Source organism: Mixophyes fleayi, chromosome 5 (assembly GCF_038048845.1).
Source record: "Mixophyes fleayi isolate aMixFle1 chromosome 5, aMixFle1.hap1, whole genome shotgun sequence".
Lineage (NCBI taxonomy): Eukaryota > Metazoa > Chordata > Amphibia > Anura > Limnodynastidae > Mixophyes > Mixophyes fleayi.
In genome coordinates, this window is record NC_134406.1 from 120284714 (window position 1) to 120311341 (window position 26628).

At 43.3% G+C, this 26628-nt stretch overlaps 1 protein-coding gene across 1 annotated transcript in view; it reads right to left on the reverse strand.

Moving 5' to 3' along the window:
• Positions 1–26628, reverse strand: part of MARCHF6 (membrane associated ring-CH-type finger 6) — a 211393-nt gene that overhangs the window by 40543 nt on the left and 144222 nt on the right. Inside the window, exons 15-16 of the mRNA XM_075214373.1 lie at positions 23036–23269; positions 8942–9011 (exon numbers count right to left, since the gene is read on the reverse strand). Of these exons, the coding sequence (XP_075070474.1) occupies positions 8942–9011; positions 23036–23269 (304 nt within the window). The remainder of the gene's footprint in view (positions 1–8941; positions 9012–23035; positions 23270–26628) is intronic.

A 26628-nucleotide genomic window follows, 5' to 3' on the forward strand; every position in this document is an offset into this window, starting at 1 on the left:
TAATCTACACTGAGGAACTACAGGGGGGGATACAGAGGGCAGCAGTCTGTCAGAATGTTTAGAATTAACTAGTTATTAACTAGAATTAACTAGTTAAGTGGCAACTCCCACACTCCCCACCTACAACCCCATGGTAGCAGTGTCCCCCAGATTGATTGAAAGAGAAAAGAGGCTCTAGAACACATATAGACAATTGTAATGTGATCTTCCAGGTAAGGAACTTCAACTGGACCCACTTAATGAGTTTGAAAGGAGTATGCCAGATTGAGCAACCAACAAAATATAGCAACAGCGCTAAATGGTATGGTTTGGAAAGTAATAAGCTTAGCACGCATAATAAAGGCTACTTTGCTGGTAATTGCTACTTCCGTGCACACTGTGCATTGTTTATAATTAGGGCACAATACCTAAGCAGTGTGCATCAGGTTAGATATATTTAAAATAAAGTTAAACTTGTAAATGTTCCTCATAGCTTATAAATAAGGCTGGGTACACACACACACAACAGGTTTTTCACCCGATTTTCGAGCCAATCAGATGATAAACCTGTTGGGCCTGATATAGCATTAGTGTGTACAGTCCAACGATGAACTATTATTGTTCTAGAGTATATTGTATTAAAAATTTTGTTCAACGATGGAACAATGTTGTTACAATTCTGTAGATGTGTGCACTCACAATCAGGATCTCCATAGAGTTTACAGAGCCACAATCTTTTCAGCCGATTATTATGACAGATGAAGAGCACAGATCTGAAAACAAATCTTATGTGTATAGTGTGTAGACATGACTCGACATGCTAATCGGGACTTTCAGTCGTTTGTAAAATCGTTAATGATATCACAACAGGAGAAGTGTTCTGTAGCGTTTACCCATTCTTAGAGTTGCAATGTTCAGTGTTTCATGGTTACTGTTGTGGCCAGTTGGCAAATTGTGCCAGGTGTGTTTTAATTTACATTGTTAAATAGGTATTTTTGGCGAGTTAGAAAAATTACATGACAGCCACATGGACATGTCCAGCTAGGGAGTTAGCAGGTCCACTGTTTTGTTTGGCAGTTAAGGGGAGTATAAACAGTTGATCTGTTTTATTAAACTCTTGACCTGTGGTCAATAAAATCAAGGTGTATCTGCCTCCATGGTCGGCTGAGTAATTGAAATATATAATCACAGGTATGGTGTTCGTGTGTGTGTCAGCCATGGGTATGCTGGTGCTTGTAGTACTACATGTGTCAGCATGACCAAACACTTACTGTCAGTCTGATCATGCTGGGACCTGTGGTGCACCAACCACAAAATGGATTTTTAACATTGAATTATCATTACCTCACACCCAAAAGCCTAGGGGCGTGGGAACATCCCAAGTGATTGACAGCATGGGGCTGGTTGAACCTAGATGGGGGCCCGCATTTTTCCTTAGGGAATTCAGGCCTGTGCCACCAACCCAGGCTGGAAAAACCTAGTGCTAGTACTTGTTAATTCAAGGGTGGTGGGACCCCCAACAATTTTCTCCCCTCAATTTTGCAATTACCAGTCTAGGCTGCAGCGCTAGGTCTGATTAAGATTTGTAAGTGCGGCATGCTGTTTATTTTTAAATGTATTGATTTAATTATCGGCCTTACGTTGTCGCCTCCAGCAGTGCAGTGGATAAATTAAGAGATGCCACTGAGGGTGCGGGAAAAATGGATTTTAGTACAGGTGTGTTGTATGTAAATGGCCTCCCCCTGTTGATTGTCAATGCCAAATTTGTGACTCAAAGTGACTGAACTCCTGCATGTGACAGGAAAGTTGGTGCGTACATGGGGTAATCAGGGAAAAGCTGGAGGACATACAGTATGTGAGAAGTAGGGGTTGATGTGTGAGAAAAGCTGATGGGCATTAAGGGGTGACGTCAGAGAAAAGCTGTGGGCATTAAGTGGTAGCATTTCAGTGAAAAGCTAGTGGGCATATGGGGTGACATGCAAGAGAAAAGCTGGTGGGAACAGGAGAAAAACTAATGGGCATAAGAGGTGACAAGTCAGAGGAAAGCTGATGAGAAACTAGTAGGCAAAAGATGTAAGAAAAGCTGGCATGCGAGACAGAATCTGAAGTGCATATGGGGTGGCATGTGAGAAAAAGCTGAGGGGCATTTTAGCTGGAATGTGAGAAAAGCTGGTGGTCATTTTATTTTTGATGGTAGCCACCTACAAGCAGCTGGCGCTAGTGAGGAAGGAGGCAGAGTCCAACACATCCCTGGTTTTTCACCAGAGACCCCACCAGCAAGGGAGTAATGGACTACTGCAAGGAGCGTGCAGGTCATAGCTGTCTGTGTCAGTCGACGGCGCGGTGGACCATGAAAGACTAGTGAAACTAGTTGGGTCGGTAGCCAAATTAAAATCCAAGGATGGTCAGTCAGCCGGGTCAGAATATCAGTCAAAGCCAAAAACAGGAACCAGAAGAGTAGTCGTCAGCAGACAAAATAGTCACGACTAATATAGTTGAATCTTTGTATAGCGAAAAGATGTTAGGATAGTTCATTATGCGCATAGCAATATATATTTTTCATGAACTAAATGCCTTTCATCATAAACGTAATGGAATCCACAAAGTCACGTTTGTAGTGACCTTCATTTCTCCATACATTAAAGACCATAAAACAACTTAAATCCAGCAAAAGACGGCAATGCCAATGCAGATATCAGAGAAATTCTCCCGTTTGGTCGCCAGCCCCAAGCCGAGCAATCTTTAGGACACAGCTGTCCAATGATTAAAGTTTACTGGATTGCATGTGCACTTAGCTTAGTGCTGGTTTCCTTGGCTTCCACGTCTAATGTCCGCTGTAACAGCCTTTGAGGTCCGGGTAGCGTATGCAGTGGTAAGTGTAGAAGCAGCTGACAGTCTCCTTGCTGCCGATCGGGAATTCCCGGAAGTGAGGTCAACTGTTTTTTCATGTAGCACACAAATACTTGATAGTTTACTTGTACACTGTGGTACTCCAACTGATAAAGGAAGCGGAGCAGAGGTGGATCCAGAGAAATTAACACTGAAAGAGCGATTAGATAGGAAGGATGAGAACCAGGATAGGACAGTGCCTTCACTACCTAGGGATTGTAGCGTTTGTATGAGGAGAGAGTGGTCAACAGTGTTAAATGCAGCAGAGAGATACAGGAGAATTAGAAGAGAGTAATGGTTATTATTTTTTGCTGTGATCAAATCATTGACAACCTTGGTCAGCGCAGTCTCTGTGGAGTGTTGAGAGCGAAAACCTGACTGAAGAGGATTCAATAGGTTGTTTGCTGTAAGAAAGTGTGTGAGGCGAGTGTAGGCAATTCTCTCGCGAAGCTTGGAGGGGCATGGGGCGGTAATTTACGAGAGAGTTAGGGTCAGAATTCTGTTTTTTAAAATGGGAGTAATTACTGCATGCTTGAATAGTGATGGAAAAATACCAGTAGAAAGAGATAGATTACAGATTTTAGTTAGAGGGGGAATGAGCACAGGAGACAGGGACATACGAATTTGTGAGGGAATGGGATCAAGAGGACAGGAGGTAGAGTAGGAAGATGAGAAGAGAATAGAAACTTCCTCTTCATTTGTGGGATCAAATGAAGAGGAAGAGAATAGAAACTTCCTCTTCATTTGTGGGATCAAATGAAGAGAGAGTGTCAGAGGGTGCTACAAAGGAATTGAGCCGATTGCTTGTCAAGGGAGATGATACCAATTCAAGCCTGATCTTACCAATTTTGTCCTTGAAATAGGAAGCAAGATTCTGTGCACTGATGGTAGTTGGAGGATTTGGGGCAGGAGGATTCAGAAGAGATTTAAATGTGTTAAAGAGGCATTTGGGGTTAGAAGCACGATCATAGATGAGAGATTGGAAGTAGGTTTGTTTAGCAGTGTCCAGAGCATTTCTATAGGAGTGGTAGATATCGGTATATGTGATGAAATCATTAGAGGTACAAGATTTACGGCAGTGACGTTCTGCTTTATGAGAAAGTTTTTGTAGAGTTTGTGTTACTGTACTGTGCCACGGTTGGCAACGAAATCTACGCAAAGTATATAGTGTCGCTGGAGCCACTTGATCCAGGGCAGTTGCTAGGTTTTGATGAAAATGGGGTACTGCTCGATCAGGGGAGGAGAATGTAGAAATTGGGGAGAGAAGGTGTTGGAGAGAGATGGAAAACTGTTGAAAATCAATGGAGTTAAAATTCCTGCGGTTGTGGGGAGGCTTGTAAGAGTTTGACATTAGGGAGAGTAAAGAACTGGGGGTGAGCGAATAGCTAATAAGGTGATGATCTGAGAGGGGGAAAGGAGGGTTAAGGAAATGAGAAACTGAGCATAGTCTAGAGAAAACAAGATCAAGACAGTGGCCATCCTGATGAGTAGCGGATTCAATCCACTGGAAGAAGTCAAGTGAGGATGTTAGAGAGACTAGTTTGGAAGCAGCATTGGAACGTGGATTAGAAATAGGGATGTTGAAATCACCCATGATGATGGTGGGGATGTCAGTAGATAAGAAGTGAGGGAGCCATGCAGAGAAGTGTTCAAGAAATTGTTAGTGTGGACCAGGGGGGCGATAGATAACAGCAACACGCATAGAGCATAGGTTAAAAATCCTAACAGCATGTACTTCAAAAGATGTGAACGTGAGTAATGGGACACTTGGTAGAACTGTGAATGTGCACTGTGGGGAGAGAAGTAGTCCAACCCCCCCCCCCCCCCCCCCCGCCTTGTCTGCCTCCCGTTCTGGGGCGGGTTCGATTTCCCAAAAACCGAGCCAACCCGAACTTAGGGTATGCGAGCCGGCTCGGAACTTGCGCACACGTTCGGGCATAAAAATGATGCAAAATGTCATCATTGTCTTGTCGGGTCGCGCGGCATTTTGATTCTTTAAATAATGCACGAAACAGAGCTCCGTCGCCATTTCAAAGAGAGACAGAGAAGGGATTGCAACATCTCTGATAGGGTATAGTGTAGTTAGGCAGGGTTAGTATAGTGATAGTCTCAAGTCACATTGTCAGTGGGCTTTGTTTAATAGGCTGGTATTGTGCTTTCCAGTCTCCATTCAGTGTACTATGCCAGAGCTCAGCCAGAATTAGGAGAGGTGGCACAGGGCTTTGCTTTATAGTTCAATAGGCTGTTATTGTTCTTTCCAGTCTCCACTCACAGTGTACTATGCCAGAGCTCGCCCACAATTAGGAGAAGTGGTATTTTGCATTTTCTTTATAAAAATTTAATAGGTCATTATTGTTCTTTACACTCAAATTGTACTGTGCCAGAGCTATGGATTCCCATCAGTCCCCAGAAGACCAGGAGCACCAAGCAGCTGCAGGCACCAGTCATGATGATGATAATAACAATCCCTCTACCTCTACATCATCTGCTAAAGCCCTTCTTAAAGTGTATAGTGTTTGTAAGTCAGGAAAACAAAAATGTAATAAAACACCTTTTACCTCAGTAAAGAAAACATCACCTTTACTCAAGGCCAAGTTAAGTGGTGAAAAAAAAATTGACAACATGCCATTCTACACACGCAGTGGCAAGGAAAGATTTAGGCCTTCACCTTACTTTAGGAGTGCTAGTTCTGCAAATGTACTTCAGACATCTTCTTGTAAGGTCAGTGATGACTTTGTCATTCTGACTACAAAAGTGGTGCCCAAATACTTCTAAGTGTAAAAGCAGAGCTGGAAGAAAGTAGCAAGGCCTTACAAGAAAATGTTGGTTCTGATCCAGATATGACACAAAAACCTGAGGAGAGTCTTGTCAGCATATGTTGTGATGTGTGCTTGAGCAGGCCAAGTGTAGCCGGTGATACCCAAATTGAGGATGCTATTTTGGAATTGCAAGAGGATGAGGGGGATATTTATGTAGCTGATGACGGCGCTAATGAGGATGTTGATGACGATGATGTTGTTTGTGTAAGTCCTGTACCAGTGGAAGCAGTTGTTGACAGCGAGAGCAAGAAGCCCATTGTCATGCCTGGGCAGAAGACAAAAAAATCCATCTCTTATGTCTGGAATTATTTTTACCCAAATCCTGACAACAGTTGTCTAGCCATATGTAGCTTTTGTAAGTCGTGGTAGTGACATAAACCACTTAGGAACCTCATACATATTACGCCATTTGAAGAGAGTTCATGGGAAGCTTTTGGGAAAATCCAAAACTTATTCCCACAAAATAACAACAAGCAGTCCAGTATCAGCTAGCTCCCTACTCTCATCTAGATCACGGCCCCTGCAATCGACACCGACAACACCATCCTCATTAGCGATCGGAGTTAGTCCTGCATCCAAGCCGCTTAGGCTACGACTCCTCCCCTAACCAGGACTCCTGTGAAGATTTTGTGACCGTTAGGCCTACTGTTGCTGGTCCTGCTGCTGGGGGTGAATCTTCCTCCCATAAGCAGCCCAAGAAGAAGTACTTTACAATAATTAACTGTGAAACAATCTTTTGCTAGAGGAAACAAGTATGACAGCAGTCACCCAGTCCCAAAGCGGATCACAGACGCCATGGCGACTATGCTAATGTTAGATCTGCGTCCAATATCCACTATAAACGCAGCTGGTTTTTCACAGTTAATTGAGGTCCCCATTATCAAATTCCATCACGACACCATTTTTCGAGAAAAGCTATTCCTCAACAGTACCAGAACGTTAAAAATGTAATAATTGGGCTCAAAAATGGCATTCTACCCACTCTACACTTAACCACAGATATGTGGACAAGTGGAAGTGGGCAAACAAAAGACTATATGACTGTGACAGCCCACTGGGTTGGTCATTTACCTTCACAAGCAGGAACAGCAGCAGCATGTACACCGCTACGTAACATTTCTCACAAGCAGGATACTCTTTGTATTACCGGCTTCACTAACAGGCATACAGCTGATTATTTCTTAAGGAAACTAAGGGATGTCATTTGATGCCAATTGGACTCTCCCCAGGATATGTCATTTCTGATAACGCCACCAATATTGTGCAAGCATTGCAGCTGGGTGAATTCCATTACATTCCCTGTTTTGCTGGAACAAACTTGGTGGTGCAGAGCTTCTTAAAAAATAACCGTGAGGTGCAGGAGATGCTTTCGGTGGCCCTGAAAATTTTGGGACATTTCCTGCATTCTGCCACAGTATGTAGGAGATTGCAACAGCTCCAAGAACAATTTAATTTGCCCTGCCACCAACTTAAGCAAGAGGTGTTAATGTGGAAATCCACCCTGTACATGCTTCAGAGGATGGAGGAACAGCGCAAAGCCATACAAGCGTATGGCACAAACCATGACATTGGGAAAGGAGGGGGAATGAATTTCAGTCTTGCACAGTGGAGAATTCCTTTCTGTGTTGTGTAAGGTGCTGAAACCATTTGAAGTTGTGACGTGTGAAGTGAATTCAGACACTGCTAGCTTCAGCCAAGTCATTCCCTTAATTAGACTTTTGGAAAAGCAGCTTGAGAAACTGAAGGAGGAGATGAAAGAAAGCAATTCCGCAAAGTATGTTGGCCTTGTAGATCAAGTACTTAATGCGCTTCGTCATGATCCAAGAGTTAATAAAATCTTGAAGTCGGATCACTATGTTTTGGCGACTGTGCTTGATCCTAGGTTTAAGACCTACGTAGATTCTTTGCTTCCAACTGACCGAGATCTGAAGAGATGCAAGGAGCTCCTGGTCAGCAAGTTGACCGCTCAAGTGGTCCGTGGCTTGATTGTGTCTCCTCCTTCAGTTTCTCAGGCAGCTGCTGCTCGTAAGAAATTGCGCTTTCCAAAGGGAGGCAGGGATGACACAGGTGGCAGACTACAACAGTTTGACATCTGGTCTGATTTGAAAGAATTTTGCAAAAAAAGTGTGACTTCGGCCATAACTCCATCCGATCCTACTATTAACATGCAAAGGATGGTGGAGGATTATTTTCAAGAGTTCATTGAAATAGACATGTCAGACAGTCCCTTTCCATACTGGGAGGAAAAACAAGCAATTTGGAAACCCATGTACAAACTCTCTTTGCAATACCTAAGCTGCCCACCCTCCAGTGTGTACTCAGAGAGAGTTTTCAGCACAGTCGGGAACCTTGTCAGTGATCGACGTAGGTTACTTCCTAAAAATGTGGAAAAGATGAAGTTCATCAAAATGAAATACATTTTCCACGAGAAAGGCCTTTACCAGCAAATACATCCAAGTACTGACACTTCTGTAATGGCAGATTCCAGCAGATATAAGTTAATAGTCTGTGATGATGTATACACTGATGAGGGTGAGGATGATGCTGAAGATGATGACGACAACATCTGGACAGTGGAGAATTCATTTGACAGCACTGTTGGTCTAACCTGCCTTTAGGACATTGATAGCTGGTTTAGAGGGGGCCCAAACAAACCAAGCACTTCAGCCACAAAAGTGGCATCCCTTGTCACTGAAGTGCTTGGTTTGTTAAAGTGTGCATGTCCTTTATAAGATCCAACATATGGGTGGGTGGGAGGCCACAAGGACAATTCCATCTTGTATTACTTTTCTATTGTGAGTTTGTAACACTGGTGTGTGGCAATGTTTTCTAGATGTGATATAAACTGCAGTGTGCTTGTGTCGTTGTTCTGTCGCTTAACATCCAGCCAGCTCGCTGCAGTATTTGTCTGAAAGTGTATGAAAAGCATATTGTGACCTGTGAGATGGTAAAAATGAATGGAAATGACTGGAAATTAGTGTTAGTGAGGTTAATAATAATGTAGGTACAAAATAATACCTAAATTATGTGATTTTAGCTAAAAAAAAATGGAATTTTGTAAAAAATAGCAAAACAAAACCAAAACACCCAAGGACGGTTTTGGCAAAACCAAAACCCAAAGGTAATCCAGTTCCAAAACCAAAACACGGTGGTCAGTGAGCATCTCTAACTTTAATGATAGTAAAATTGGTAATATCAGCTATATTTTTAAACATATAAAATGTCTTAACGTAAGATTCAGTTTACACACTTACCTGGCAACGTAAGGCAAAATAGACTCGCAATCAATAATGTGATACACATGAAAATTATTAACAAAAAGATCTGAAAGACAAAAATTGTTTAAATATTTAACATACTGAGATATCAAAATAATTTTAGCATTAAAAATTTTACAAACCAGCCAATAAATTATGTCCAATGAGATTTACAATTATATTTTTAAAGAGGTTAATTAATGGATATTTGATAGCTGATGCTATAGGTCCGGGTGTAGTACCATTTAACGATACCGACTACCCCAATAGCGACTACAACGACATGGCAATTCCGAAGAGTACTACCCCGATATGAAAAAAAAGAAAAAACGACTTACCATGACACAGATGAAGTGATGTGACGACCTGATGTGTTGCCGACTGAGGAAAATGACGTCACGTCAAAAAGCAACTCCTCTTAAAGCGCAGATGGATGGACCCGGCTTGTAAAGGCAAGGTTAACCCTAACTTCTAACCCCTAAAATAATACTTACATTGGATGAATGACAGCCGAAATTGCCATGTCATTATAGTCACTGTCGGGGCATGCTATTCTTTATCTGCTGAATTCCTGCGAGCTACAGAAGAGAGCCAACTCTTGAAGCAGTCCCATGGCTGTGAACACTATGATCCAGAGTAAGCAGGCAGGATGAATCACCATAGTCCAAAGGAAAGTGGTTTCTGGTGCTAGTGAAGGAGCCTGGTGGTGTTAGCGACTAATCTACTACAACGAGTGTGTAGTTGACACCATGAGTTCATGAGTGTCTAGTGGCAAATTAACACCAGTAGAGGGCAAGACAAGTTACTGATGGTAAGAGGAACCCCCAAAGACAAATCTGTAAGACCACTTGGTTAGCAGAAAAAACCCATCTTGACACCGTAGGGTATTTTTGCAGCACATCTTTATATAAATGTTCTCCCATAATACTGTATGCAAGCTTAGATTCAAAAAGTCTTTTGGCAAAATCCAATAGAAGATAATTAGCAATGAATCAGTTTATAAAGGCCACAACACGAATATCACAATGGAGTGATAACTGAAAACACCAAAAGTTGATAAAAAAAAAATCATGCTAGCAGTACAGCTATTAGAGCTGACTTTGCAAGACCAGCATTGAAAAAAAATGTAATTGAAGGCTTAAATGGTCAATCCTGTCTACTAATTGTGGTATTTTCCAGACCCACACTTTTCATTTGAAAATGGAAAGGAGTATTTACAACACCACTGCATGTTTCAATCATGTAAGCAGAAAGTTATAAAGCACTGGACTATTGCAGCACCCAAGGGAAGTCATAGGATCAAGCTAGCTCTCCAGTAGCAACAAGTAGAACTTTTATTTTACCAATTTGAACTTCAAAACAAAATAAAGTTTTAGTTTTGGTTGAATTCCTCTAATATACCGTTATCACAACATTTATAAATGTACTGTATTCCAGAGAGATAAAAGGAAAATATCCATTATTTTGCTGTTACAATTTGAAAGTAAGTTTTGGTGCATAAATGACCACATTTTAAAAAAATGTACATACACTATATGGACAAAAGTATTTGGCCACACCTGTTAATTATTGAATGGAGTTGTTGCAATCAAACCCATTGCCAAAGATGTATAAAATCAAGCACCTAGCCATGGTGTCTCCATTTTCAAACATTTGTGATACAAAATGGGTCATTCTGAAGAGCTCAGCTATTTTAAGCGTGGTACTGTGATAGGAAGCAACCTTTGCAATAAGACTGTTCGTGAAGTTTCCATGGCCAAACAGCTGCATGCAAGCCTCACATTACCAAGACCAATGCCAAGCTTTGGATGGAGTGATGTAAAGCACCCAGACACTGGACTGTGGAGCAGTAGAAACATGTTCTGTGGAGTGACTAATCACACTTCTCTGTTTGGCAGTCAGATGGGCGAGTCTGGGTTTGGCGGATGCCAGGAGAACGTTACCTGCCTGACTGCATTATGCCAGCTTCGAAGTTTGGTGGAGGAGTGATAATGGTATGGGGCTGTTTTTCAGGGTTTGGGCTAGGCCCCTTAACTCCAGTGAAGGGCAATCTTAATGCTTCAGCATACAAAGTCATTTTGGACAATGCTATGCTTCCAATTTTGTGGCAACAGTCTGGGGAAGGTCCTTTTCTACTCCAACATGACTGTGAACCAGTGGACAAAGCAAGTACTACAAAGACATGATTTGAGGAGTTCAGTGTGGCAGAACTTGACTGGCCCACACAGAGCCCTGACCTTAACACCATTGAACACCTTTGGGATGAACCAGAACTGAGATTGCAAGCCAGGCCTTCTTATATAAGATCAGTGCCTGACCTTATAAATGCTCTACAGAAAGAATTGGCACAAATTCCCACAGAAACACTCCCACTCTTCTTGGAAAGCTTTACAAAAAATGTTGAAGCTGTTATTGTTGCAAAAGGGGGACCAACTCCATATTAAAGTATATGTATTTGAATACAATGCCATTACAGTCCCTGTTGGCGTAATGGTCAAGCATCCAAATACTTTTGTCCAAATAGTGTATCATTAACAAACATCACTGACAGTCTGAACAGATGCATTCTTAAGCTGGGTACACACTACAGGTTATTCACCCGATTATTGTCCCAATCACACTATAAACAACAATATGGTCCGATATTGCATTAGTGTATATGCTCCCACTATTATGTTTTATCGTACCAAAGACCATTGTATCAGTTGAATTAATAACTGGACTAAAAATTAACGATGGAACGAGATGTCGGGAGAATTCTGAAATGTGTATGTACTTACAACCAGCAGTTTAGGCAGATCTCCATAGAGTTTACAGCCCCATCTTTCCAGCCAATGGTTATGATAGATGAAGAGCACAGATCTGAAGGTAAATCTTGTAAAACGTGTATAGTGTGTACACATGAATAGGCATGGTGATTGGGAATTTTAGTCAGTGGTAAAAACGATATTGCATCAGGAGAAAAATTTCTGTAGTGTGTACCCAACCTCAGTGACAGAAAGAGACTTATTTACCTTTAGGTTTAAAGGACAATGAGAAAGGTAAAGCTAAATAAGATGAAGTGAGATTTACGATGCTACCACACCTGGTTTAAAGAATGTTGATTTTTATCTCAAAGTAGCCAATATGAATTAGGAACTTTTCCATATTAGGAAACCATATTACCAAATTAGAAAACTCCAAAAAAATGTAAAGGAAGTCATTTAATCTGAAAGCACCATCTATAAAATATAAACCTAAAATATAACGTTTGTTAATAAATGATTAAAAATACCAATTTACAGGGTGGTCCATAAGAGTGGAAACACACTTAAAACATGATCTGGGTGTGGTGGAAAAAATACCCTAAAAAGTTTTCGACCTCACCCAGATCATGTCACGACTATGCGTTGCGTACCTGCTATCACTGGCACTACCAGGAGGAATATGCGGAATCTAACGTGCCCCTGGTATTCACGTTAGCGAGGTACGTGAGAAGAGTGTCAGACTGGCCGGGTTGGTAACTGTGCTGGCAATGGAAGCACACTAGGCATATCCGGAGGGATGGCGAGACAAGCCGGGTCGGTAACGTCTGGAAGCGCAGTACAATAGGGAGATCCAAAAGGGGTGGTCAAACGATCTAGGTCAGAAGGGTCACAGGCAATCAAGAGAAGTCAGGAAAAGGCTAGGAACTGGAAACACAGGAAACGCTGGAGGCACAGGTGTGCACACAGGAAGCTCCTTATAAAGACTGAGGAGCCAATGAGACTGCAGGGGGTTGCCTGGCAACCAGACGCGTAAGGGGGAGATGCAGGCGGCCGTCCCGAAGAGACAGCGGGACGGCGCCTGACAGTATACCCTCTTCTTCCTCCTCCTCCTGTTTGGAGAAATTTCTTGAATAAAAGGGGGGCATGAAGATCGTTTGTCCACTCACGACCTTTCCTCCGGACCGTATCCTTTCCAATGGACAAGAAACGGTTGTTTGCCATGAAGAAAGCGTGAGTTCAGTATCCGGCTGACCTCGAATTCATTTCCTGTGGAAGTCTGTACTGGTGGAGGTCGGCAGGGAGGTTGGAAGAATTCGTTGAGTACTAGCGGCCGTAATAAAGATACATGGAATGTATTATGACATTTCAGAGAAGGAAGCAGTTTGAATTTAAAACACACAGGATTGATGACTTGCAAGATGGTATAGGGACCGATAAACTGTGGAGCCAACTTCATCGAGGAAACCTTTAGTTTCAAGTCCCTGGTGGACAGCCACACTTGGTCCCCCACTTTCAGGAAAGAAGCAGACCTCCGATGACGGTCTGCAAAGATCTTGTGGTGCTGTGTGGCCTTGAGTAAGGCTGTTTTGGTCTTGGCCCAAATAAGAGCGAACTCTCGACAGAGTGTCCACGGGCTGGAACAGAGGAGGAGGATGCCGGAAAGGCAGGATGGGTCCCAAACACTATGAAAAACGCGGAGAAACCTGTGGATTTGTGAACGTGCTGGTTATGGGAGAACTCTGCCCAGGGAAGAAATTGAGACCAATTATTCTGATTGTCAGACGTAAAGCAACGTAGAAAAGTCTCAAGGTCCTGATTAATTCTTTCGGTCTGGCCATTGGTCTGGGGATGATACCCCGAAGACAACTTCAACTCTGTACCCAGGTTTAGGCAAAAGGTTCTCCAGAACCGGGAGGTAAATTGGACCCCTCAGTCAGAGATGATCTCCTTAGGACAGCCATGTAACTTGAAGATTTCTTTGACAAAGATGTCTGCTAGACGACTGGCAATAGGCAAACCAGTGACAGGGATGAAGTGTGCCATCTTGGAGAACCGGTCAATAACCACACAGATAGTATTAAACCAAGCACTGGGGGGGAGGTTGGTGATGAAGTTTATAGCCACGCTCTCCCAGGGAACGTTGGGGATGGGAAGTGGACAGAGCAGTCCCACCGGAGCTTTTCTAGAAGTCTTGTGTTGGGCACAGGTGGTACAAGAAGCGATTAATTTGCATATGTGTGCATACAGTAGGCCACCAAAAACGATGACAAAGCAACGCTGTAGTATTTTTTCTTCCGGCATGACCAGAAATGCAAGAGGAATGAGCCCAATGTAGGGCCTTGAGCCGTAGATGGGGTTCCACAAAAGACCGGCCTGGTGGAGGAGAGGAAGGCTTGGTTCTGGTGAGAGTCACGATATTAGAAGGATCAATGATACATTGAGGTATCAACGGTTTTAGGCAATCAAAGTCGTCAAAGGAGCGGCATAACGCATCCACCCGTACATTCTTGGCACCAGGACAGAATGTGAGCGTTGTGTTGTACCGAGCAAAGAAAGACGCCCATCGGGCTTGGCAAGGGTTAAGGCAACGAGCCTTTTGGATGAATATTAGATTCCGATCAGTGAATACGGTAACAGGATATAGAGCCCCTCCAATAGATGTCGCCATTCCTCCAGCATGGCCTTGATGGCCAGTAGCTCCTTATCCCCAATTCCGTAACTATATTCGCTAGGAAGAAATCGTCTGGAGAAAAATCCACACGGAGTGTAAGTGCCAGAAGGGGATTTTTGAAATAACACGGCTCCAATACCCACAGAAGATGCATCCACTTCTAGGAAGAATGGTCGTTCATGATCTGGCTGGGACAGGACTGGAGCCGAGGAGAACACCTTTTTTTAGTACCGTGAAGGCAAAAATGGCTTCCAGGGACCAGACCCTAGGACTGGCAGATTTCCTGGTTAACGCTGTGATCGGAGCAATGATGGAGGAGAAGTCCTGAATAAATTGGCGATAATAGTTTGCAAAGCCAATGAATCTCTGAATAGCTTTGAGACCTTGCGGCTGGGGCCAATACAGGATAGCTGTCACCTCGGTGGGATCCATACGCAGTCCCTGGCCCGACACGATGAAACCAAGAAAAGGTACTTGAGTCACCTCGAAAAAACACTTCTCCAATTTGCAGTAGAGGTGGTATTTCCGGAGTCTGCGTAAGACCTCCTTGACTTGTTCCTGATGATGGGAATAGGCTGGTCAGGAGAAAGAACAATGGCGCAATCCCAGGGATGATGAGGAAGCAGAGTCTCCGCTTCAATCTTGCTAAATACATCCTGGAACTCCATATATGCAGCAGGAAGAGTAGTTAGCTTAGAATGAGCTATGATCTGAGACTTGGGGGGCAGAACCCTGGACATGCATCTATGATGATATTTTGAACCCCATGACCCCAATCTATCTATCTGAGGTGAATGCATCCTTAACCAAGGTAGTCCCAGAATGAGGGGGTTAATGGACTGTGGCAAAACCAGAAATTGAATCATCTCGCTATCAAGAGCTCCTACCATCAATCGGACTGGAGAGGTAGCGAAGGAGATGGAACCGTTGGTGACACGACTGCCATCAAAGATAGCAGTTGAGGATTTTAACGGAATTTGGAGCTGCGAGGCAAGATTTGCAGAAATGAAGTTTCCGGAGGAGCCGGAGTCCACAAAGGCTGTGGTGGAAAAAGGGCCTTTAGAGAACGTGACCATACTAGAGAATGCAGCCGTAGAGGAGGTTATAGCTGGAGTAGTAGGCAAAGAGCCCTGTAAAGCATCAAAGCGGGTATCGATACCTTGTACACACTGTAGGAGATGTGCCTGGGCTGCTTCTTGTTGTTCAACCCGCTGGGCTAGGTGCAGGAGTAAATCCCGGGCTGAAGGTTCACCAGAACCCTCCGTAGTCATGGCCAGAGTATACGGTCACGACTATGCGTTGCATACCTGATATTGTTGGGCTCGGAGGAAGGTGCGGAAACCCCCGCAAGAAGGTATGGACTCCGCTGCAGGGAAACGCAGGTCGCGGTTATTCCACAAGTCAGGTAGCGAGGTACGTGAGAAGAGTCAGACTGGCCGGGTCAGTAACTGTGCTGGCAATGGAAGTACAAAAGGAATATCCGGAGAGATGGCGAGAAAAGCCGGGTCGGTAACGTCTGGTCAGAAGGGTCACAGGCAATCAAGAGAGGTCAGGAACAAGGCTAGTAACTGGAAACACAGGAAACGCTGGAGGTAGGTTGACCCGATACTAGCTCCTTATAAAGACTGAGGAGCCAATGAGACTCTGCAGGGGACGGCAACAGGACGCGCATGCGCAGACGGCCGTGTCGGGCGGCCGGAAGTTCCGCGTCTGGTTGCCTGGCAACTAGACGCGTAAGGGGGAGATGCAGGAGGCCGTCCCGAAGAAGGGACGGCGTCTGACACATATGTTTAGACACTGGATTAATATTTCCTTCCTCATTTCCGTTTTAAAAGGGTGTATTTACACTTATGGACCACCAGAACATAGTTTCAAGTCAGCGAAAAATAAAAGATAGTAAAATAGTGTTAAATGCTTAAAAGTTTTTTGACATAGTCTGTTTTTTTTCTCCTAAATTGCACCTCTAGGAAGTTTATAATATCACAAACTATTTTATTCAAATGTTTCTAGGACAGAAATAATCGCACCCCCTACCCCCCCAATCCAGGGTTCTCTCACCTACCCCCCTCTGTCCCTCACACTACGCCTCATCTCTTACCCTCAAATCCATTGCCTAGGAATCATCCTTGACTCCCTCTCCTTCAAACCTCACATTCAGTCCCTCTCCAAATCCTACCGCTTCTACCTCTGAAACATATCCAAGATCTGGTCCTCTTTCACCACAAAATCGTCTTCTCTGGCGTAAAAAACTCCAGACAAGTGTGCCCTTAAAACTTAACTGAAGTCTACATTCAAAAGACTATCGGCTTTCCTGCTAACTCCTTTGACTTCACCATCAACTCAAAACCCCGACTCAACGCTAACCTATTTGTGTCTGTCAGAGCTTACATCCTAAGGGAAAGTGGCAAACAGGGGACGCTTTCCTGGTTTTCTCCAATTATTGCATCTCCCTCAAGCACTCTTTTCTTGAGCCCAGGCCTAATTCACATTGGACATTTCTATCACTGTACTGTAATTAACTATCAGCAATACCAAGTTATCCATTTGTAATTTGTTAATTAGTAGATCTTTGTATTAGGTTTTCTTTTTCCCCATGTATTATGTATTGTCGTTTAGATTGCTGCTGTTTGTGTACTGTACACTATAAACTAAAAGTACGGCACGGCAGACATCTTTTTGCGCCTAATAAATAATTATTCAGCTTAGTAACATACTTTGCAAATAGTATATTTTACTGTTCTTTAAGCTTTAATGCTAGAAACCAAAGTAACCCAATCAACGAGTGTAACTGGAGCGTGAGCAATATTGCTCAAAAGGAATCTGAGAAATTGATTTAAGTACAAAAATCCTCTTTTCTTTTCCATCCAATCTGGGGCACATTGCAAACATGAGAATGGTCCAAAGTTACCCCTAGAGGAGGGTACGCTCTGACACAGCTTTGCGAAAAACCTTTCATCCATGTTAGCTTTGCAATGTATGTAAATCTATGTTTTGGTAAACAGGTTACATCCTGATTCTAAAAATAGCCTGTGTCTAAACTGTATTAAAAGGCACTGGCTTGTATTGAAAACTTTATTCTTGTTTCTGACCTGATAACTGGTACCTCCAACCAGTGTGAGAGCAAATAAACATCTTGCTTCAAAGACCTGCTTGGATACATCTTCAATATTGCTGTATTCCTGTGACCTGCAGATTCGACCCTAAATCTAATCCGTTCTCCGGCTGTTTCTGAGGTTGGACCCAGCTTTTCCGGTACCACCGCTCTGCCTGCTACCCTGAAGCCTGGTCAGTGTGATAGGCCAGGGGAAATCCATCCACAGCATCCCTGATCCATAGTAAGAGGTCAGGAGTACCAGCCCAGGTACACCAGTAGCAGGGTACACTCGCAGCGTCAGTTACGTAGAAGAAACAGAGTTCTGGAAGCCAGTATAGGAGTCCAGTGGTGGCAGCTTTTGTAAGCCCCTCCTACTGCGGCAAGAGGGCGCATTTGGGATAACGAAGGGGAACGGTGGCAAAGTAAGCCCAGCCGGTTCCCAGCAACAACAGACAGGGTGGCATAGGCGGTCTATCCTGTCACACTTGTCATTATGAAAAATCAGGGAAAGAAGACTTGTACAAAATAGAAACCCTCCTTGCTGAAGAAAATGGCAAGGAGAAAGTCTTCCAAGTAAGAAATTTGAAAATCAACTGACTCCAAAGGCTCAAACGTTGCAAGATGTAAAGAAGATAGGACCAAACTGACATCTCATGGCGCTATAGGAGGAACATGTCTTTACATCATGAATGAAAGTAACATACAGCGCAGAGGCTTGGACTTTTAAGGAACAATCTTAAACCACTGTCCAGAACACCTTAAAGGAAAGAAAGTAGGTGAGACAGCAAAAAAGGCACCGTTTACTTTATACCAGAGTACATTAGTCTTCCTTATACTGATAGTTTTTCATAGAAACAGGTTTCCTGGCCTTTAACACAGTCTGAATAACTTTTCAGGGAGAACTTTAGCTGTCAGAATTTTAGGTACAACAGCCATGCCGTTAAAGCCAGAAGAGCGAGCTCTTGCTGTGCAAAAAAGGTCCTTGTTATAGAATATACTCCTTTAGTGGAAGCTACGATCCTGGGCCAACTAATATTTAGTATGTCACCGTACCAAGCTCTTGTTGGCTAATTTGGGGCTACCAAGATCACTGGAGCTGCTTCTACTTTGGCCTTTTGAGGACAGGAAGAAAAATGTAAATCAGGTGCAAGTCTTATGGTACTATTGAGGCGTCCCATCAAGAACAACCGAGGATACCTGATGCTGGAACAAAACCAATACGCCTTGTGGTGCAGCCTGAAAGCCATCAATACAGACCTACAGCTGACAACACCTCTCTGTGACCTGATGTAACACCTCTGGGTGGAGCTAGGAGAAAGGCAATTCCGCTGAGAAAATCCACCTTCCAGTTTTCCACCAGTAAACTGCTGATACCTTTGTAACAGGATGTACTTGGCAGACTCCTTCAATTGCTAGGGGGCTTATGGTGACCCGCTGTACACTACCTGAAGGCGCATATTTAACGTCAGCACCCCTGCCGCCCCCCCCCCCCCCCCCCGCAGACTGTAATCCGTCCTTTCAAGGGTCCGGTCACTGATACAAAAGGGCGGTACCTCATCAGATTGCCCGTCCTCAGGCACCAGAGAAGGAATTGTCATTTTGGAGGTGAGTGTCATTCTCAAAAGCCCTGGAAACTGCATATTGTATAGCTTCGAATATTGATACCATATTTCCCAATAGATCCATGCACTGAAAAATAGACGTTCTCCTGTAAGTCAGAACCCACCTCACTAGTTTCCAGATAGACGAGATCTTCTCCTATGGCAGTAGAACGCTCTGTAGGTGAGCGTGGAAATAAAGCCTTAGAAATAAACATGGGATCAAGTTGGATTTTTGCAATTTATTACCCACTAGTGAGATTCTAACAGCTCAGCAGATATTGAAGGTGGTTGATAAGAAACAGACACAAGTCGGACCTGATCAGTAAATCATCCAAATAAGGAATCACAACTCCTTTTTATCTGGGAAGTTCGGTCATAACTTTGTTAAATACCTTGTGAGCCGTAGCCAATCTGAAAGGAAGAGCTCTAAACTGGAAGTGGAGGACCCTCCCTGAAAGGGATGTGAAGAAAAGCATTCTTCATGTCCAAAAAGGCCAGGCATACATCCTGCTCCATGCCTTTGATCACTGACCTTAATGACTCCTTCTTGAACTTGTTCAACTGAAACTTAGTGTCTAGGGCAGAGGTGCTCAAACCTAGTCCTCAAGAGCTACCAACAGATTATATTTTCAGGATTTCTCTGTAGAAACTGGTGAGATAATTACTGACCCGGCCTAACAGATTAACTCACCTTTGGATTTAAGGATCAAGAGTCGGAAAGTCCTGACTCTTTTCTGAACCCAGAAAAGATTGGCTTAATCCCCAGATCTTCTATGTTCTGGAACTGGAACAATCACCTCTGATGTCAGCAGAGATTGAATGCCCCCCTCTGAGAGTTAGTCTCTTGAACCTTTCTCCTGGAAGGCCTTTGGAAAAATAACGAACTGAGTGGAGAATTATGATATAGCATCCTCTACAATGCCTCTTACCCACAAATCAGAGAATGTGTCTCTTTACATGTCCCAGAGTCAGTCATCTCTAAAGTGGACCAGAGAGAGGCTGTGGTATTTTTGTGGTTTTTGTAGAGAAGATGAAGAATCTAAATCTTTTTCTAGAAAAGAAGAAACCAATGCTAGGCTTAAAACTTAACACAAGGGTGCGCAAAAAGTACCTCCACCACAGGTTCTGGTAAAAACTGAGAGCAATGCTGAGACCTTGAAGGCGAATCCAGAAATGAGGAGCCCTGGAGTTGGGCAAAACAGTAGAATTCTCACTCATCTCCTTCTGATGCACCGTAATCCCAATGATCTTGCCCAAGCAGGTATCGTCACAGTAGCGATACCCCAGATGTGCACAGAACAGTCCACAGCCCACAGCTTGCCCATTTGCAAATTTAAACTTGTTACCTGGAACAGGTAAAAGTAAAAAAGAGAGACCCCCCCACACACACACCCAGGGGTCACAAAATCAAACTTCCTAAAAAAGGCAAAACCTGTATAAAAGCTCTAAGATCATTTGAATATACATAAAATATATATGGATATATGAGTATGACAGATAGCAGACAGATAGTGTGACTCTGGATACCACTCACACACTACACTCTCAGAAGAAACTTTAGCTGAACTCCCAACAGGAGTTGGTAAACTTTGGAGCCTTCCAGATAGGAAGAATTATGGAGGAGGAGCTTTTTCTGACCGGAGACTACTTCATGATGCCTGTGACACCAGAGGAGGTGGTGCCACTAGCATGGGATTGCGCACACCCCCCCCCTTCCCCCTATTCAGCTCGGAAATGGCTGCTGTCCGTACGTACAGCTCCCCTTAAGGCAAGCTGTCCCTCATGGGAACTCTCCCTTTAGAGGAGTTGCCACTTGACCTGTCCAGGCCCCAGCAATGTACCTGGTCCTTCTAATAGCTGCTGCACTGAAAGGGTCAGGTGACGACTGCTGAGGTCTTTCCCCCAAAGATGCCAGTTAGCTGCTGCAAAAAAACTCGCCCCCCACCACAACACTATTTTGGATAATTATATATTATTATGGGGATTTATGTAAAGTAATTTAAGCACATTCTCTGTAATTAAACAGAAAAACTAGTGGACTAAAGTTGGTCTATATGTATACTGACAATACAGTAAATTGATATTAATATGTGAAACCTAAAAATATTCTAGATATCTCTTAAATAACTCATTAAAAAAGTTAGGTGGAGGAGAGCTTAATCAAGTCTGCACACTTCTACAGCTGCTCTAACTGGGCACCATTTTAGCTGACAATTGAATATCCCTGAAGATGTCTCTGTTAAGGTTGCTTTATTTTATAGGAATTGGAGGAGAAATTCTTCTACAAACAGCATGGATACTTGACTGGTAAATTCAGTATTAGTAATAGATGTTAAATATTTGATTACCAATGGTTATGAACTCTTGCGGCCTAAGTCATTAAGGAGAGCAAAGCATAAAAAAAAGGAGTAACTTTGCACATGGGCAAAACCATGTTGCATTGGAGGGGGAGGTAAATTTAAATGTGGGGACAGACTTTTATTTTGGATACGGCATATCCTAGTTCAACTTTAAATTTTAGTGTAAAAATAAAGCTATCAAGAATTTATGTACCAGATAAAAACAGGCAATATTTAACTTATGTGCAAAATAATAAACTAATTTGCACCCCTTGCATTGTAACATGGTTTGTTCCGGATAACATTTACTCCTTTTTTTTGCCTTACTTTCCTTAATGACTCAGACCCTTGGTGTTCTTCTGGATATTAATAAATGACTATACTAACCTACTCCATTACAATTCCAAAAGTTAAATTCCCGCTCGGTACTTCAATAATCATTACCTACTAATTATTCTATTTTGCTAAAAGCCTTTTTGAATAATGAAGCAAATTTCTGCATTCAGGATTATGTCCATGTTCTTGCAACATATTTTAATGTAAGCATTTTATCAGATTTACTTATAGTGGGTTTGTTATGTTTGTTGAGGTGTATTAAGTGAGCTGAATTTTAACATGTTTTCTTAATTTAGTACTTGAACCTTTTATAAATAGTATCCATTCTATTCTACTTTCTATGGTTCTAATTTACACCACAAGGTGGAACTTTCATGTTCGCAACGCTCTTAAGATTAGCAATTCTATTTGCTAAAACTCAGAACACACACCTTCTAGCAGTCATCAATAACCTTCATGATGTTGTGATAATTGCTAACACAAATGCTACACAAAAGGTGAATAAAAAATTTTAGTGCCAGTTTTTACCACATCACCAGCTAATACTGCAGCTGACATTACTGCAGAAATTTTGCTTAAAGCTGAATTCAGATGGAAAAAAAATAATAATTCCGCATTCTTTTAAGATGCAAGCACAGGAAAGGGTGACACTTTGAAATCTAAAATGTAACTGTCCGGTTGTAGGTTAACATATAGCGTACCCTCAACCTTCAAAACATGCACCTTTTTTCAGATGGAGGAAATGAGGTTAATAGTAGTAGTCTAAAGCCACCTAAGTTTCAGGGGGCCACAGGCCTCAATTGTAATATTGAAGCAACAGGTTATTTTTTTTAAACAATGCAAAACAGATTTGCCTAAAACTTAGAATCCTGTTCTGAACACCTTTAGTGGAGAAGGGGGTCCTTATTGAAAAACTGTCGCTTTTTATGATTATGTTATTCTGTGAATTGGCTTGACCCTTATATTCTCCCCACAACTAAACATGTTTGCCTTAATATGCATTAAAGTTTGAATGAACATGGTGAACTTGCATCAGAATCAATGGTCCAAATTGGTCCATTTTCACTCATTGACAATTTACCAAGGTAGCCCAACAAATGGGACATATTTAAAGATATTACAATATACTTAAGCATTACGTATTTTGAAACTGTATATTGCATATTGACTATAAACCAGGAGTACCTCACAACTACAGTTTGCTTCATTCAAAAGTTACTGCAAACTAAATAATCATATATTATAAATATAAATTGTAGTCATCCTTGTTCCCTAAAGCATGCACAATACATAATAAAATTACCCTGAGAGAAAATTTGATGGGCCTGTGGTACGGCTGAAACCCAACAGGGCCTCCTTGTTGAAGTATGGCTTGGTGAGCTGCATGCAGACCCTCTCCAACTACTGGAACAGCATTGTTGTTTCGAGCATGTTGGTTGTTGTTGGCAGCCTGATGATTAGCATTGTTCTCAATCTCCTCTTGGTCTCCAAGAAGGTAGGAGTGTAGGTCCCTAGAAAAAGCAGTAATTAAAGTTTCCTACATTAATCCCATCTGCTTGTAACATATGCCAACAGCTAGGTGATCTAGAGTTTGGTTATAAAGTTACATGCAAATGTTTTACAGCGGTGAACCGATGCAAACACATTTTGTGCATATTGAAAATTAACACACATGGGTGCACTACATTACACAAGGCATTTTAAACAACCAAATTAGTGTAGGAAGATATTTGTTTGTAACAATAATAAACTTGAGTAATTTTATCAATTTAGAGCTTAACAGAAGTGTCTTAAAAAGTTAAACGTATTTTTTATTTATTTTCAAACTAATTATAAGTTCTACTTCAATCTGTATTGAGGCGTCGTAAATGTAAAACAGATCAAACAGTGAAGCATCTGCCAAATTAACCTTACCAAAAACACAACAACTTCCTGACCCCAGACAGAGCAATCAGAGTAGTTCCCTGGATCATACCACCCGAATTGTGTAAAATGCCATTTATACCCTTCTGATACCAATCATTGGAAGAACCGTATCCAATTTTCTCTTTCATCCGGTCTGGGGGACACTGCTTACCTTGGGTAGTGGAGGGGAGCTCGGGAGTTGGCACCTAACTAGTTAAACTTTAGTACTGCTGGCAGACCCCTCCCCTCTACAATCCGCCTGTTTCTTCCTGTCCAGTTTTTTTTAGGTGCCCTGGAGTTGGGGCAGTGTTTTAGTACGTAGTGTAAATTTAATAGATTTACTTTATTTTATTTGATTTTTTCTAGGTTTTTTCTTTCAGCAGTGGCAGCGCTGGAGTGTGTTCTATTATAGAGAACACACTCACAGCAGAACAGCGCAGGCATTCATCTGCCAGATGAGCGCCAGCGGCATAGATTGGAAGAAAGAGTGTGCCTGATTGAAGAGTGACAAGCGGTCTCACGGACCGCTGTCACTCCTCCAGCCTCCCCGATAACCGGCGCTGCCATTACAGGCAGAGAGCGCCGGTTATCGGCAACTGACAGACGCCGGCGGCCATTTTTTATTTCTTTTTTTAAAACTGTTGGCGCTACGGAGCAGAAGAAAGGGGGCTATACCACGATTCCCCCTCATACATAGGAGGGGGGCGTCGGGTAGCTATCGCTGTGGAGACCTCTGTCCTAGAGGTCTCCACTACTCTGCCAGGCTTGGAGCCTTTAAAACAGGTTCCGTTTAATTTTTTCTATACCTGCAAAGCAGCAGTTACTGAAGGGGGGGAGGGGGGGAGCTACAGCATAGAGTTCCCCCCTCCTTCCAGAGAGAGTTGGTCTTTCCCAGCCTTCTGGCGCCAAGAGAAGCCCGGGAAGAGGAACAGAACGGAGGGAGCAGGCACAGGACAAACTGCTGTTGGACTCCTCCCCTTTTGGTGGCCTATGGGCTAAGAATCACCTTTATTTGAACACTCATCTAATGTTTTAATAACTGGGCTAGTATAGTCTCCTACTGGTTTATATATATTGGTGGTGTTAATTATTACAAGAACAACTTTTATTTGTTTTGTTTTTTATATCTGTTCCTCCACATTTATATATATTTATATGTATATACATATATATATTTCTTGCTCTCTCTATCTCTCTCTCCATTCCCACTCGCTGGCAGAGGTGTTACTCAGCTAGAGTCTCTTTTTGTTACTCTGTGTGTTTGGTGTGCCTTCCTTTATAAGAATGACAGATAAGGGAAAGGGCCCCATGGCTAAATACTTCACATGCTCAAAGTGTCATGTAAAATTACCGTGTGGCCAGAAGGACCCTTTGGCGCTCTGCTCTGCATGCGAAGCAGGGGTTCCAACCGCGCATACCCAGCAGCTGTCAGCCCCACCGACGGAGGAACCGGCCTGGGTGGCCTCCCTGACACAGTCGGTTTCCTCCTTAGCTCAGATGGTTTTTCAGTCAAATCAGTTGCTATCTACTGTAGCAACTTCGGTGGCTAATAATGCTAACCCACAGTCAGACCTCCCAGCTTCCTCAGGTTCGAGTGCAGCGGGTTTGCCAGGACCTTCCTCATTGCAGCCTGACCCGGCCCCTGTTCTTACAGACCCGGCATGGTCTACAGCTTTTTTGAAGGGCTTGAACAAGCTTAACCAGTTGCTTGATACCGCTAGTACCCCGCCTGCTAAAAGGAGACCTAGATCAGTAAACCCCCTTATGGTCCTATCAGAATCTGAAGAAGGCTCTGAGAAAGAGGGGGAAATTTATTCGGATCCTGACCAATTAATCCAATTGGAACAGGAAGACCATCCCAAAAACCAATTTGTTAATGATTTGGTTTTAGCGGTTAGACAGGCGTTGGACCTCCCAGAGCCGGAGGATCTTATCCCCAGAGACAGAAGCCTCTTTAAGAAGGATAAGAGAAATGCCAGCCATTTTCCCCCTTCTGCTGAGCTTAGGGTAATTGCTGAAGGGGCATGGAAGCAGCCTGAGAGAAAAAGTTTTCTATTCCTAGGAGATTCTCCTCCCTGTATCCCTTACAGGAGGAAGAAGAGACTATTGAAGAAGAGGCTGGGAGACTATTCCCAAGGTAGATATCCCTATTGTCCGCTTGGCAAAGCATACCTTACTCCCTGGCTCCTGGTTCAGCGTCCCTTCCGGACAACAATGACCGCAAGGTTGAATCCCAGCTAAAATCCATTTTTGCGGCTGCGGGTTCTTCTTTCAGACCTACATTTGCCTCAGCTTGGGTGGCTAGAGTCATGGAAGCATGGGCAGACCAGCTGGCAAAGGCCTTACAGGACTCAGAACTTCTTCCCCTGGCCCTGCATTTGAAGGAGGCTTCCGGGTACCTTTACGAGGCAGCCCAGAACTCAGCGGCGGTTTCCTCTTCCATTCAGGCGGCCTCTATTTCTGCAAGAAGAACGCTATGGCTGAAATCCTGGGAGGGTGATGCGGAATCAAAAAGGTCCGTTGAATCTATCCCGTTTTCTGCAGCAGGTTAGTTTGGCCCAGAATTAAATACCCTCATTTCACAGGCAACGGGGGGCAAAAGCACTTCCTTGCCAGTATATTCCTATAGGAGCCCAACCCACGGGGCAGCACTTTTCGTCAGCCCTTTCGGGGGACCTCCTCTCATAGGGGACAGTCCTTTAGAGGCAGACAAACTAATTCTCGAGGCTCCTCCACTAGGGGGAGATCCTCGTTTGCATCTAAGCGCCAGGCCTCCAAGACCCAAGAGAAGCCTGCGTCCTGACGACCACCCTGTACCACAGGGGGCACCAGTGGGGGGACGTCTGTCTCTGTTTTGGGAACAGTGGGCAGCGTCCTCCCAAGACCCTTGGATCCGGGGAATTATTTCAGAAGGGTACAGGATAGACCTGCTGGGCCCGGCCCCGCAGCGTTACTTCCAGACCCCGCTACCCCGGGATCAATTAAGAAGAC